Below are 14032 nucleotides of genomic sequence, written 5' to 3' on the forward strand. Positions count from 1 at the left end.
TCATGCTTCCTGCTGCTGACCAACTTTATGGAGATGCTGATTTCATTTTCCAACAGGACTTGGCACCTGCACACAGTGCCAAAGCTACCAGTACCTGGTTTAAGGACCATGGTATCCCTGTTCTTAATTGGCCAGCAAACTCGCCTGACCTTAACCCCATAGAAAATCTATGGGGTATTGTGAAGAGGAAGATGTGATATGCCAGACCCAACAATGCAGAAGAGCTGAAGGCCACTATCAGAGCAACCTGGGCTCTTATAACACCTGAGCAGTGCCACAGACTGATCGACTCCATGCCACGCCGCATTGCTGCAGTCATTCAGGCAAAAGAAGCCCCAACTAAGTATTGAGTGCTGTACATGCTCATACTTTTCATGTTCATACTTTTCAGTTGGCCAAGAATTCTAAAAATCCTTTCTTTGTATTGGTCTTAAGTAATATTCTAATTTTCTGAGATACTGAATTTGGGATTTTCCTTAGTTGTCAGTTATAATCATGAAAATTAAAAGAAATAAACATTTGAAATATATCAGTCTGTGTGTAATGAATGAATATAATATACAAATTTCACTTTTTGAATGGAATTAGTGAAATAAATCAACTTTTTGATGATATTCTAATTATATGACCAGCACCTGTATGTATATTATATATATATATATATATATATATATTTATACATACATACATACATACATACACACACACACACACACACACACATATATATATATATATATAGATTTTTCTTATTTTTACATTAAAATGACCTTTGCAGCCATTTAGCGCTCACTTAAAAACACAAATAATTTAAATGTAAACTTCAGCAAATCTAAAGAAATAAAATCTAAAGTACAACCCGAATTCCGGAAATGTTGGGATGTTTTTTGAATAAAATGAAAACTAAAAGACTTTCACATCACATGAGAAAATATTTTATTCACAATAGAACATAGATAACATAACAAATGTTTAAAGGGAGAAATTTTACACTTTTATCCACTAAATGAGCTCATTTCAAATTTGATGCCTGCTACAGGTCTCAAAAAAGTTGGCACGGGGGCAACAAATGGCTGAAAAAGCAAGAAATTTTGAAACGTTTCAGCTGGGAGAACATCTAGCAACTAATTAAGTTAAGTGATATTAGGTCTGTAACATGATTAGGTATAAAAGGGATGTCTTAGACAGGCAGAGTCTCTCAGAAGTAAAGATGGGCAGAGGCTCTCCAATCTGAAAGAGTGTGTAAAAAGATTGTGGAATACTTTAAAAACAATGTTCCTCAACGTCAAATTGCAAAGGCTTTGCAAATCTCATCATCTACAGTGCATAACATCATCAAAAGATTCAGAGAAACTGGAGAAATCTCTGTGCGTAAGGGACAAGGCCGAAAACCTTTATTGGATGCCCCTGGTCTTCGGGCCCTCAGACGACACTGCATCACTCATCGGCATGATTGTGTCAATGACATTACTAAATGGGCCCAGGAATACTTCCAGAAACCACTGTCTTTAAACACAATCCGCCGTGCCATCTGCAGATGCCAACTAAAGCTCTATCATGCAAATATGGCTTATATGTGAACATGGTCCTGAAGCGCCGTAGTGTCCTGTGGGCCAAGGCTAATTTAAAATGGACTGTTTCAAAGTAGAAAAGTGTTCTATGGTCAGACGAGTCCAAATTTGACTTTCTTGTTGGGAATCACGGGCGCCGTGTCCTCCGGGCTAAAGAGGAGGGAGATCTTCTAGCATGATATCAGTGTTCAGTTCAAAAGCCAGCATCTCTGATGGTATGGGGGTGCATAAGTGCATACGGTATGGGCAGCTTGCATGTTTTGGAAGGCACTATGAATGCTGAAAGGTATATAAAGGTTTTAGAGCAACATATGCTCCCCTCCAGACGATGTTTATTTCAGGGAAGGCCTTGTGTATTTCAGCAGGACAATGCAAAACCACATACGGCAGCTATTACAACAGCATGGTTTCATCGTAGAAGAGTCCGGGTGCTGAATTGGCCTGCCTGCAGTCCAGATCTTTCACCTATAGAGAACATTTGGCGCATCATTAAACGAAAAATACGTCAAAGATGGCCACAAACTCTTCAGCAGCTGGAAACCTATATCAGGCAAGAATGGGACCAAATTCCTACACCAAAACTCCAGAAATTCATAACCTCATGGTAAACATGCCCCCGTCCCAACTATTTTGAGACCTGTAGCAGTCATCAAATTTGAAATGAGCTCATTTTGTGCATAAAATTGTAAAAATTCTCAGTTTAAACATTTATGTTATCTGTTCTATTGTGAATAAAATATTGGCTCATGTTATTTGAAAGTCTTTTAGTTTTCATTTTATTCAAATTTAAAAAAAGTCCCAACATTTGGGTTGTATAAAAAATGTATATCCATTATTCATACTGTACATTGTAATGTTGTTAAGAACTGATTTTAGTGTTTTTAGAATCAACCATTAATCGGTTATCGGACATCATTTCAATATAGATATGTGAATGTATAATTATGATTATGAAATATTATAAAACTGTTTTCAATAACAATGCTTAATGATCTAAAGAATATGCCTTTGATACACACATAAAATACTTAACAGTACATAAAAATGCATAAAAGTCTTTATTTTAAAATGGCACTTTTGCTGTTTATTATGTTTTCATGTGGTAACATATGAATACTGACTGTTAGGTCTTGTTTTGTGGCGTAAATATACATTTGGAAGACAAATAAGGCACTGTGATCCAATCCTGGAAGCTCAGGGATGTCATTCAGTCATCCTGAAAGCAAAATCCCAAACCACATAAAACAGATGTTACAGGTTTGCACAATGAAACTCCAACAAATCCTTCACAGAATCATTGCATTTGTTTGACTTCATCTTAAACCTCTTGACAACAGAATAACAGGAAATGTTCAAAAGATTACACATCTGTTCATGATAAACCCATTTCCAAAACAAATCCGTCATGTGGTCAGAGCAAAACACAAAACATTTCCAATTGAGCAGAGAATCTTACCCATTCTTCATCGTCAGCTCCCTCACCCTGACCGACACTCTTCCCTGTCTTTTCCTGACCTGATTTGTTAGCCATTATTTTCTCTGTCCACGATGCTCCAGCGTTCTCATCTCCTGCAAAGTTGCACTTTGTCACCGTACCACCATCCAGTTTGGCGAAGGAAACTAGACAGACAAAAACAGACAGAACAGCACATGTAGCCACCATGATTTACTTAGAAGTACATACTATTTTCAGCATTGTACTCACAAATAAAGGGCCCGTCTCCTTTTGTTTTAAGACGGATATCTTGGCCTTGCTCAAGCTCTGTTTTGTTCATTTCCGCCTCTGTGATCCAGAATGCAAAGGCCTGACCAGGACAATGTTTTGCAGTCATTTTAACCAGCTGGTCCTTATTTACAATATCACTCAGTTGGCGCTCATCTAAACAATCTGTTTCACCCTTAGCCTCCACTTCTGCAAGGTTGAAACACAAACAGACACATTTTGCTCATAACAGTCATATAATAGTCTGCTGCCATACATAAAGATATGTTTTGTAAATCGCCATATTCCATTTACTTGTGTTTATTCTAGCTTTTATTATTTAATGGTACAACTGAATGTTGTTAAAAGAGGCTGCCATTAAAAAGTACAATAAAAACATGCCATATCAAAACCGAATGTTTCTACAGAATGAATAAATGCACATTATGTCTACTCACTGAAGGATGACATCAGATAACCTGTGTTGACCTTCCTGGTATCACTGAAGTTAGGTTCAATCTCATTTCCTTTTGAATCATATTTTCTGCGATGGATTCGGCTTGGTTTGATGTACAAAACATTGTAGCGCTCCTGAAATAAACACAATTTAGATTTAAATAAAAAGGATATTACAAACTTGCAGGACAAGCAACAATAAAACAATTGTTGAATCACTAAGAGTCATGGAAAACATTACATTATCATTTTATGACAAATAACACTTCTTATTATTATCAATGTTGTCATTTCATATTATTCTGTTATTTAATATTATAGGTTTCATTGTGGACACCATGATACTTTTTTCCAGGATTCTCTGATGTATAGAAAGCTCAAAAGACATTTATTTGATTTTTTTTTTTTTTTTTTTTGTAACAAGTGTAATTTTACTGACCCCAGACTTTTGAACGGTAGTTTAAACTAGTGAATGATGATTGCAGTGTACAACTTTGTGAGATGAGGAACAGTTTTAAGTTCTCTAATAAACAAATACTTAACCTTTTTGTTGTTCACATCTGTTATGACATGGCGTGACATATCCACGACCGCCCCCTCTAAAATGACACCATGACCACTGCAAAGTGAAAATGATACATAAAACACAATGCGAGAGCCAAAGAAAAAATATATATAGTTAAAAAATGCTGGTTTCCGCCAGAACACCACAGTTGCAGTGTGGCTTTAATAAAACTATGATAACTTGCCATTACAAAATTGACGAAGTATTCTGAACTCTTCACAGTTTAAAGCAGATCATATATTAATTTACTTCATTATGTTTTACACTATTAGCTATAAATTATGTAGCTATTGTATTTGGAGACTATGGTTATCCATAGGCTATTTTTAAGGGAGACGAGAAGTAAACCATTGGAGCTGTGATGTCGACTACTGCAAAAATCAGGCATACACTTTAAGTATTACCTCTGGTGAACTACTGGATCCCATGTGGAGGAAAGTTTCTCATTATGCACAGGTTTGTTTAATAACGCAGTGTTGTCATAAATGCGACTCATCTTCTGGCGATTATTTTGATTTCGTCGAAAGCTCGGCCACTTCCTGGTTACGTCATCATGAAATCTTTATCCATATCCTCCTTTTTTTTCTTTTTTTTTTTCTCAAGTCATAACATTGTTTGGAATATAAGAAACAAGTTGAATAAAGACATTTTTGAAAAAATATATTTTATTCTATGTCCTCTGTAGAGGACATCAGGACCCATTTATTAAGAAAATTAAAAGACATGAATAGGCAAAAACAATGTTTTTTTTTTTTATTCACCAATCGATTTTTAGGTTTCAAGCTTTTTTTTAACCCAAACTTTGTATAAAGATTATTCTAAACTATGTTATGAAAGATATAGCCTAACACAATGATTGACATACCATTTTACATTATGCAATATACAGTCAAACCAAAAATTATTCTGACATTTTTGATATATTTTTACTAGTGGGTGCAGGACACTATAGTTCATTCATGTAAGTGAGGATGGCAAAATAAAGTAAACTGTGACATATTATACCCAAAAATTCTTCATACAGTGGACTACCAGTAAAATTGATAAAAATTTGGAACCAAAAATTATTCAGACACTTTGACCTGACCATGTTTTGCTTAAGTGTTATCGGACATAATTAAGATAATTTTTTTCTGACAGTTTAACTCTGAGATCTTGTCATATTTTATTACCATTTTTTTTAAACTATAGTGAATGAATTGTAATAATGAATGAAATGTTCAAGGTGTCTGAATACATTTTGGTTTGACTGTACGTGTAAACATGGCCATAAATGCCATTCCCATTCTATGCAATGCATCTAATTTGCGTATTAATGTGTTCTCGGGGCAACATGTAATGAAAAAAGATGTGTAATAATGGGAGCCCTGTTGTCCTGGTATCCTCTACAGAAGTCATGTATGAAATCAATGCCCTGTTTCGTAACATATAACAATATTCTGATTTGAAATGATGTTGATTTCTGACAAAAATTTAGAAGAATAAACAGATATAAATATTATATGTCCGTAAGAGTGCTCAATTTGAACATTTAGTCATTTTTAAAGACCAAGGAGAGGGAGTTGTCATGGTTACACCACCAAACATTTGGTATCTCTGCAACATACAGCACTTTGGGTAGATTCTGACCCATATCTATTTGGAAAACACCATATTAGATTTTTTTTTTTAATTTCATGGGAATATTTTTGCTTTGTCAAATGTAACATAACACAATAAAATGTACACAATTACATATTCCAGAAAAATAAATCACTAACACTAAATCACTACCAATTAAACACACACAATAAAAACAGTCATACTCTATGGTAGCACTCTATGGTAATAAAGATAAACCCATAAAGCATCATATCATATATTTATTTAGAACTTATTTATTTGCCCACATCTACATAATTCGTAGAGTACCATCTTGAATATTTAGGCTCTCTGTTATGGCTTTGAAAGGACAGTTCCTGTCTGAGATCTTTCTGGGCACATGAGTGTTAAGCCCTGGCTTTTTTAAAGTTAGTCCCTGTGTTGGACTGATCTGCTGGTCGCTTCTTTTCTGAGCTTGATGTTTCTTTGAGACTGACTGATGAGCCACGTTGTAGCAGGATCCCCTTTAGAAATGAGTAAGAATACAAAGAATATATGACTCATTTTATTATTATATTAAATATTATTGCTTCCAAGGACAGCTGAGACCTACTTACAGTAACAGGCAGTAAACTGCCTCTAGATAAGCTTAGATAACGTCATACCTCTTCTTCTAAATCAACTTCTTGTTTTGTGCCTGTATGAGCTGTGTGGACTCTGCTCTTTTTACAGTTTCCACCTGTAAAAAGCACCACCTCAGAGATAAACTGTCCTGATCACTGCAGTAACAGCCACAAAGTCTCTATAACGCACAATAAAACACACGTCCAGTAAGTATTTAGAATTAAAACCCTTTGCTCACATGTTATGAATCAAATTGCTCATGACTCGCTTGCTTGTCAATATCTGCTGTTTTACAGCAACAATTACACTTACAGTGTTTTGGGAGGTCCCGCAGCTGGATATTTAACCACACATTGCGTCTCTGAGCCCATTCACCCGGGGCTTCCACCTCATAAAGACGGTCTCGATCTTCTTTGTGGATCCCGAGATACTTCTTGCAAACTGTGAACAATTATTTAAACAAGTTGTGTAAGCTTTGGATACCAGGCTTCAATAACAATAGATAAGAATGGTTTTATTAACAGCCAATGAAACCACTGTTATCAGTTCAAATGTAAACTGTTGATTAAGCACGCACCCAGAACAAAAATTTAGGCAATTTACTTACAGTTGTCACTCCCAAAACTTAGCAGTTTGTAGATATTCTGGTGCCCATATTTGGCTGGGTTTTGATATTGAAAAATCCCGTAACTCTTGCCTTTTAGTAAGGGCTTAACTTTGGCTTGATTGAACTCTAGTATTCATTCATAAGGTACACTACCATTAAAAAGTTTGGGGTCAGTAAGATATATAAATATATATGTATATATATATATATATATATATATATATATATATATATATATGTATATATATATATATATATATATATATATATATATATGCACAAACCTTTTTTATTAAAAAAGAAATTAATACTTTTATCCAGCAAGAATGCATTATATTGATCAAAAGTGACAGTAAAAACATATTTAAAAAATTCTATTTCAATTAAATGCTATTGTTTAGAATCTATTCATCAAATAATTCTGAAAAAGTATCACGTTTTACACAAAAATATTAATAAGTACAATTAGCCCCCTTTAGTTACTGTTGCTAAGTACGTCCGACAAGCCATGGCGCTCTCACGCCACACATCTTGTTCTCACGCAGTGAAAAATACATCACGGAGCATCCCGGCGAAGGGTTAATAAGAAGAAATATTTTTTGAGCACCATATCAGCATATTAGAATGATTGCTGAAGGATCATGTGACATTGAAGACTGGAGTAATGATGCTGAAAATTCAGCTTTACCATCACAGGAATAAATTAGCCTATATTTTAAAATATATTAAAATAGAAAACAGCTATTTTAAATTGTATAAATATTTTACAATATTACTGGTTTTACTGTATTTTATTCAAATAAATGCAGCCTTGGTGGTGAGTATAAAAAAACTTAGTGTATACATACCTCCATACATGCCAGGAGACATAGGAAAGCTAATTCCCAGAATGCCCTCAGAGGGTTGGGATGAGCAGAAATCCTCCAGCATCTGTAAAGCAAGCCCGGTCCTTCTCCAGTGAGAGCGAACAAACACAGTGTCCAGCACAGGGAGCTGATAACTCTGACCAGTGCAGCCATCACACAGGCTGCCTATGAAAAAACAACACAAAAAAATATAAATCAAACCATTTTTTCCCCTAAATTTACACCAAATTTCTAGGCATGCTAGAAAAGCTGTTCTAAAAAAAGAGAGAGAAAATTACCCTTCTTTTTGACTGTGTAAAACCCAACCGCTTCACCATTTTGCCAGAGAATTTTGCCATGTTCCGACATGGAATATGCAGAAAAATATAGGTCTTCTCCGACAGGCCTTTCCAACATTCCAAATATAACTTGACTGAGCAGGAATAGCACAACTCTCTCCATCACTGACTCCACCTGGGATGATAAGAACTGTCAGAGCTCTCATGGAAATTTTGACAATCATGGCATTTCTGCTGAAAACATTCCTAAATGAAACAAAGTTTGCCAAACTGTGTTACTCACTAACACAAGTCCACATCTTGATTTGTTGGATGTCTTCAAAACATCACCAACAGGCCACCATTTGCCTTGCAAGTACACGGCAACCACTAAAAGAATAGGCTATATATTATCAAAATGACATAGAACGACACAAAACTGGTATTAAGAGGGAAAATGCAGCATTCTCTGGACCTTGTGTTTCATCCTCAGGTGTGTGGAGAGCAAGAATAAAATGTGATAAATCACCATCTCTCAGAAATGCAAGCCGACCAATGTTCTCACTGGTTACTTCCACCTGTTATCACAAATATTACCCTTTTATGAGGAATTTAAATAATATCTGTCAAAAACCAGTGAGCTGCCAATTAGGACAGCATTATTGTTGGCAATAATTTTGACACTATATAACTAATTTCTGTATTGCATTCAAGTGTATTTGTTCTTACTTTCTGTCCATGAGGAAGGGAGAAAGAAGGCATGGCACCATCTGACTGGACACTGGACATGTATTCGTCACATCCTGTGCTCAGCTCGCCATAATGCTGCACAGGTAGATCCACAGGGTAGGGTTTCACTGGAAAAACGACATTTGACATGTTTACAGTCAATAACACGAGGTTTTAATTCCATGATGCCATTAAGGCACACTTTTCACCAATAATGAACAACGTCATGTTAAATTAGTGGCACTTTATTGATTGACAGAACTGCGCTTATGTTGACTGTTGACTGTTGATAGTCTGTCAGAAAGACATAGGCTACTGAAAAGTAGCGCGAGAGCATGTTAGCATGAAAAACAACCCTTTAAAACACGTTTTAACATAATTTATGTTGGGAATGCTCTTGGGAAGTCTGTCCTTACCTTTAAAACTATTCTCCAGTTTAGAGTTGGATTCCATTTTGATAGCTGTTCGACCTTTGAATGTTTCTAAACAGAACAACGCCATCTAGTGACTATGAAGGAAGAGAAATTCATTCATGAATATTAAAAAAAAAAAAAAAAAAATAATAATAATTTTTTTTTGGTAATAGTTCATAAGTCTTCAGGTCTTCGTGGATACATAGGCTGAGCTGAGACCTCCTGTTACAAATTTTGTGTTGCATTTTAGCCTGGCATAACATGCGTGTAGTATACGATTAATGCATTTATCATCATCATCAGGATTATCATCATTATCAGGATTTATTCCTCATACTAAATATATCAAAAAGGCGTAGGCTGAAGCCTTAGCTTATTGTATCTACCCTTTTTCATTATAATTCCAATAAGCGTCACTTTCACTACTATCCCAAAACTAAAAGTTACATAAATATATTATTTATTAAAGCTGCAGTCCGTAAGTTTTGTCTCTTTGTTGCCATCTCTGTTTGAAACCTGCAATTGCAGTTATTTGCGGAATTATCATCTTTACGTGGGTTGTGCCTCGGTGCGACTCCTCAGCGCGGATGAATCTAATGTTTGCTGTCAGTCATCACATCGGTGTGGATACTGTACTTAGGAATCACAGACAGTAGTCTTGAAGTATGACCAAAGTAAGAATTTTCACCGGAAAATGTAATCTGAACAAGTAAGTAACAAATCTGCCACTTTTGTTCTGATCAACTGAGGGGGAAAAAAAGCATTACAATAAATCGCGCTGCCAATGGTGATTAAACCTAACGATCACTTAGCTCGGATCACGTCAAACCGTGCAAATTATTATTATAGTTTGTTCTCAAATTGTTAATGTTAACAACATCAGCATTGCTTGACTATGTGTATTTAGTGTGTATTAGCGTTACCTGTAGATTTCAATTTCTGTACAGTCTAATCTCTAACGTTAATTTGTCATACCATACAATCCACCATCCACATGATAAGTTTAATTATTGCAGCTGCTGTGAGAAAAGGCAATAAATGCCTGACGTGACGTAATGACGCAAAGACAAACGGCGTCATGCTCGAATTTCCCGCGAATACCCACCAGTACCACCTGAATTAGAAAACATTATTACAAGCTTACCGTTGTGAATCGGGCTAAGGCAAGGAGATAGTTTTGAACACTGGCTGGTTATGTACTTGCTCAAAAATTAATTTTGGATCATTTTTAACCAAAAAAAGTTGACAGCAGCTTTAATACAATTGTTTTAACATACAAAGTGAACAAGCTTACACATTCTTAATTCCTTGTCACAGTTATTCCACAATTCCTTTATAAAATTAATGTTCAAAAGTATACACATCAAAGTTGTGTATATATTTATATCTCTCCTCTAGGATGATTATTAGGCTTCTCTCTCTCTCTCTCTCTGCCACTTCTCTCCCCCCCAAAAAATAAGTATTTAAGGTTAAAAAACAAACCCCATATACAGTATTTACAATGCCAACAAGACGATTTCCAAACAGTGATATTTCCTGAGTGAGAGGCTGTGTTGCTATGTCTAGTTTTTACACTGTCCACAAGATGGCAACATCATCATATAAATGTGAAAGAGACACATGGAAAAATACATTGAATGTTTTTAACAAACATGTTCTGAGGCACATTCTTTCACTGCAAAAACATGTATTAGGATAATAAGAACAAAAATGTATAGAAGGTTTTAGAACAAAAACTTATATTTTTTTAATTTTTTTTGTCATTCTCGTTAAGTTTTTTTGTACATACATTCTTTCATATCGCACAAGAACTGTTAATATAAGCATTAAAATCTTATAATATAACATTTGTTGTTCTAGAACAGCCAGAAATTGCAATAGAAATACCAAACAAAACTGCATGATCAAAATATCAGCATACTGTATAAGACACTATATATATATTTTAAATTCTGGATTGATTTGATGAGAGCCTTGATGTTTCATTCAATACAAATGCACTATTCTTTGCAGTGAGCTCCTTGTTTTACTATACTTAAAACTGCAGTCATGCTACTGTACACTCTAACTCATTCCTGCTATGGAAAATGCATTCTGCGTCCGTTTTATTCCCATCTCCCTTCATCTCCATTACCCATAAACCACTGACTTCCCACTGAGAAATTGCAGACATTTCTGAAATTCCTTTCACTAGGAAAGGCTAGCTTGGATTGTTAAATATGCTTTTGTAAAGCTGAGAGTTTATCCTTTAAAAGGGATTGACTGTCACTCACTGTTGAACTCCTGAGGATATTTGCCTTGAGCGTAAATATCGCAACAAAGTAAAATTAAGCAAAACACTTGAATGCAATGCAAAACAGCTAAATGGTTTCTGTTTAACGTGTAAAACATGATCTAGCTTCACATATCAGTGAGTTTCATACTTGTTTTCCTTCCTTGCTTTGGTCGTCAGGCTGTTTTTGTAACCCATGCTGGATTCCTTGAGTGTCTTCAATCCGTGTCACATGATCAGACATTACAAGAGGATTATGACATTGGCCTTGGCTATACTGAACCCTGGCCTACTTTGTAAAGATGACACTGACAAAAATAATGTCATTCTCACTCGTCTAGACTAGATTATCATGTAATATAAACAAATATGAACTGAATGGCCACTCACGATGTCTTTCTTTTCTCTATTATACCATAAGCTTAGCATTTAAAAATTAAGTTTAAAAATACTGTTTAAAAATCAGTAAAAAGTCTGATTCTGCACATGAAGTTTAGGGTTTCTTTTTTTAATTATAAAGTTGTGCATGTACAGTAAAACACATTTAATGCAAATAATCAAATTATGATGCAACAGAAACTGTTGCTATTAAAGAAAACAAATTTGAATGTCAATCAATAGAAGGTGGATTTGTAGCCATAGTAAATTCATGGTTGATAATCTGAAGCTCAGGAGGAACCGCTAATAGATAATTCCAGCTAAGCTTTTTAGTGGCAACACAACAATCCAATTGATGAATCAAGGTTCATGCCATCTAAAAGAAGAGCATGTTGCCGCACTTACAATGACTCGGTTTGATCTTTTTCTTGCAGAGATATACTGTTTAGAAAGGTCTAAATGATGTATCGTACAAAAAAAGAGAGAGATTTGTTTTCCATTTGCTGGGAGAATTGCAGCAAACACATTCTCTAGGAAGTTCCCCCCTCAAAATGTTTACCCGAACAGCCCAGACATAAGAAATGTCTCAACTGTTATTTACAAAAGAGGAGGAGGAAGCGAATACTTGATGGTCAGTGCTCATCTGCAATAAAAATGTTTGGCTCCTGGTTTTGTGGGTGACAACAATAATAATTGTGATCAAACCAAGCTTCTCTGCAAGAAAACAACTTGTTGCTATTTTCTATCACATGCCTTGACGCTCCCTTCGTTTTCAGCTTTATGTTTTTCAGGAATCTATTTCTGTTCACCCAAACATAATTGTCACCCTCTCCTCTAAATTCCCTTTCCTGTCTGGGCTTAGACAAAATGAGAAACAAACAGTGAATCACTATTGTCAGTGGTAAACACGCTTCTTTGCTGGGCTGAAATGAAACTAAAGGAAAGGTGGTTTGAATGGAACGTGAAACTACAAATTCATGTACAGAAACTCATATCAAGGGAGTTTTGCTTTTGGTGACTGCTCTGCTTGAGGCTTAACTTTGTTTTTTTTTGCCAGGACAGAGGTCATCTGGGGCACTATTAAGCTTTGTTGTGAGCAAAAATGTATTTTTGTTTTTTGAAAAAGAAGATCTTTGAAAGGAATGTAGGCGGGTAGGTCTGCTTATTCTTCTTTACATGTCTACTTTCACAATACATGCCCTTTTATCAGCCTGGGATCTTTCAACAGTATGTAAATAAATTCAAAGGAAGTGTCAAATGTCTTTACATTTGCAGAAAGAACAAAACCTTTTTTTCAGTTGTTCTGAAGATCTGTTGTACAAATGATCTGGAATTGAAACCATCTGTGAACATACTGAGGATCGGTCTATTGGCCAATGAGACATGATAAATGCTGCATTTTGACATATGGAGGCGCCAAACACAAAGTTGCATGTTAGAAGACACAACAAGGTCAAGGAGATTTCCAAGGCTAGAAATAATCCATGTGCTTTCATTGTTTTCAAATTTTTATGATTTATGAATTTAGAGCTACAGTTTGAAACCATAGAAACTTTATTTTTGGAATAGAAAACAAAATAAATTAAAATTATGTCATTTGAGGCAAACAATCAAACTATATCATAGTTAACTTTAATTCACATTTTATACTAAATTCAGAATTTGCAGATCGTTTCGATTTTACACAAATCAAATGAATCGAAATTGTACGATTTAATTAGCCTAAACCTTAAAAACAGAAATATTTTTTAGACGTATGAATAAACATTTAATATTTTAAATGCATTCTATATGAATCTATGAGTCTATTTTAATAAGAAAGTTAGTGCTATTCTCGAGACAAGACAGTACAGTAATGTTGAACTGGGATGACGCTGCATCATCACGAACGGATGAATGGATTGTAATTGTAAATCCGTTCCGTCTCTATGAATGAAATTCTACATCGGATTTTACTTTTAGCTGACAAGACTATGTCATTGGCAAAATATGTGCACTTCTAAAATGTGGA

The 14032-nt window shown here is 35.2% G+C and overlaps 2 protein-coding genes across 2 annotated transcripts; both read right to left on the reverse strand.

Moving 5' to 3' along the window:
- Nucleotides 1-2610: 2610 nt before the first annotated feature.
- arpin (actin related protein 2/3 complex inhibitor) lies at nt 2611-4852 on the reverse strand. The gene is made up of 6 exons (XM_051871468.1): nt 4699-4852; nt 4273-4348; nt 3732-3864; nt 3277-3483; nt 3028-3191; nt 2611-2787 (listed from the first exon to the last, which is right to left on the reverse strand). The coding sequence occupies exons 1-6, from the start codon at nt 4788-4790 to the stop codon at nt 2779-2781; spliced, it is 681 nt and encodes a 226-aa protein (XP_051727428.1). The 5' UTR covers nt 4791-4852; the 3' UTR covers nt 2611-2778.
- Nucleotides 4853-5009: 157 nt separating this feature from the next.
- On the reverse strand, nt 5010-10366 carry fam169b (family with sequence similarity 169 member B). Its single transcript, XM_051871467.1, has 10 exons — nt 10295-10366; nt 9375-9466; nt 8959-9086; nt 8705-8807; nt 8534-8619; nt 8251-8425; nt 7955-8137; nt 6812-6940; nt 6541-6677; nt 5010-6399 (listed from the first exon to the last, which is right to left on the reverse strand). Coding segments are annotated over exons 2-9 (891 nt in total). The 5' UTR covers nt 9460-9466; nt 10295-10366; the 3' UTR covers nt 5010-6399; nt 6541-6675.
- Nucleotides 10367-14032: the final 3666 nt, after the last annotated feature.

Source organism: Ctenopharyngodon idella, chromosome 18 (assembly GCF_019924925.1).
Source record: "Ctenopharyngodon idella isolate HZGC_01 chromosome 18, HZGC01, whole genome shotgun sequence".
Taxonomy (NCBI): Eukaryota; Metazoa; Chordata; class Actinopteri; order Cypriniformes; family Xenocyprididae; genus Ctenopharyngodon; species Ctenopharyngodon idella.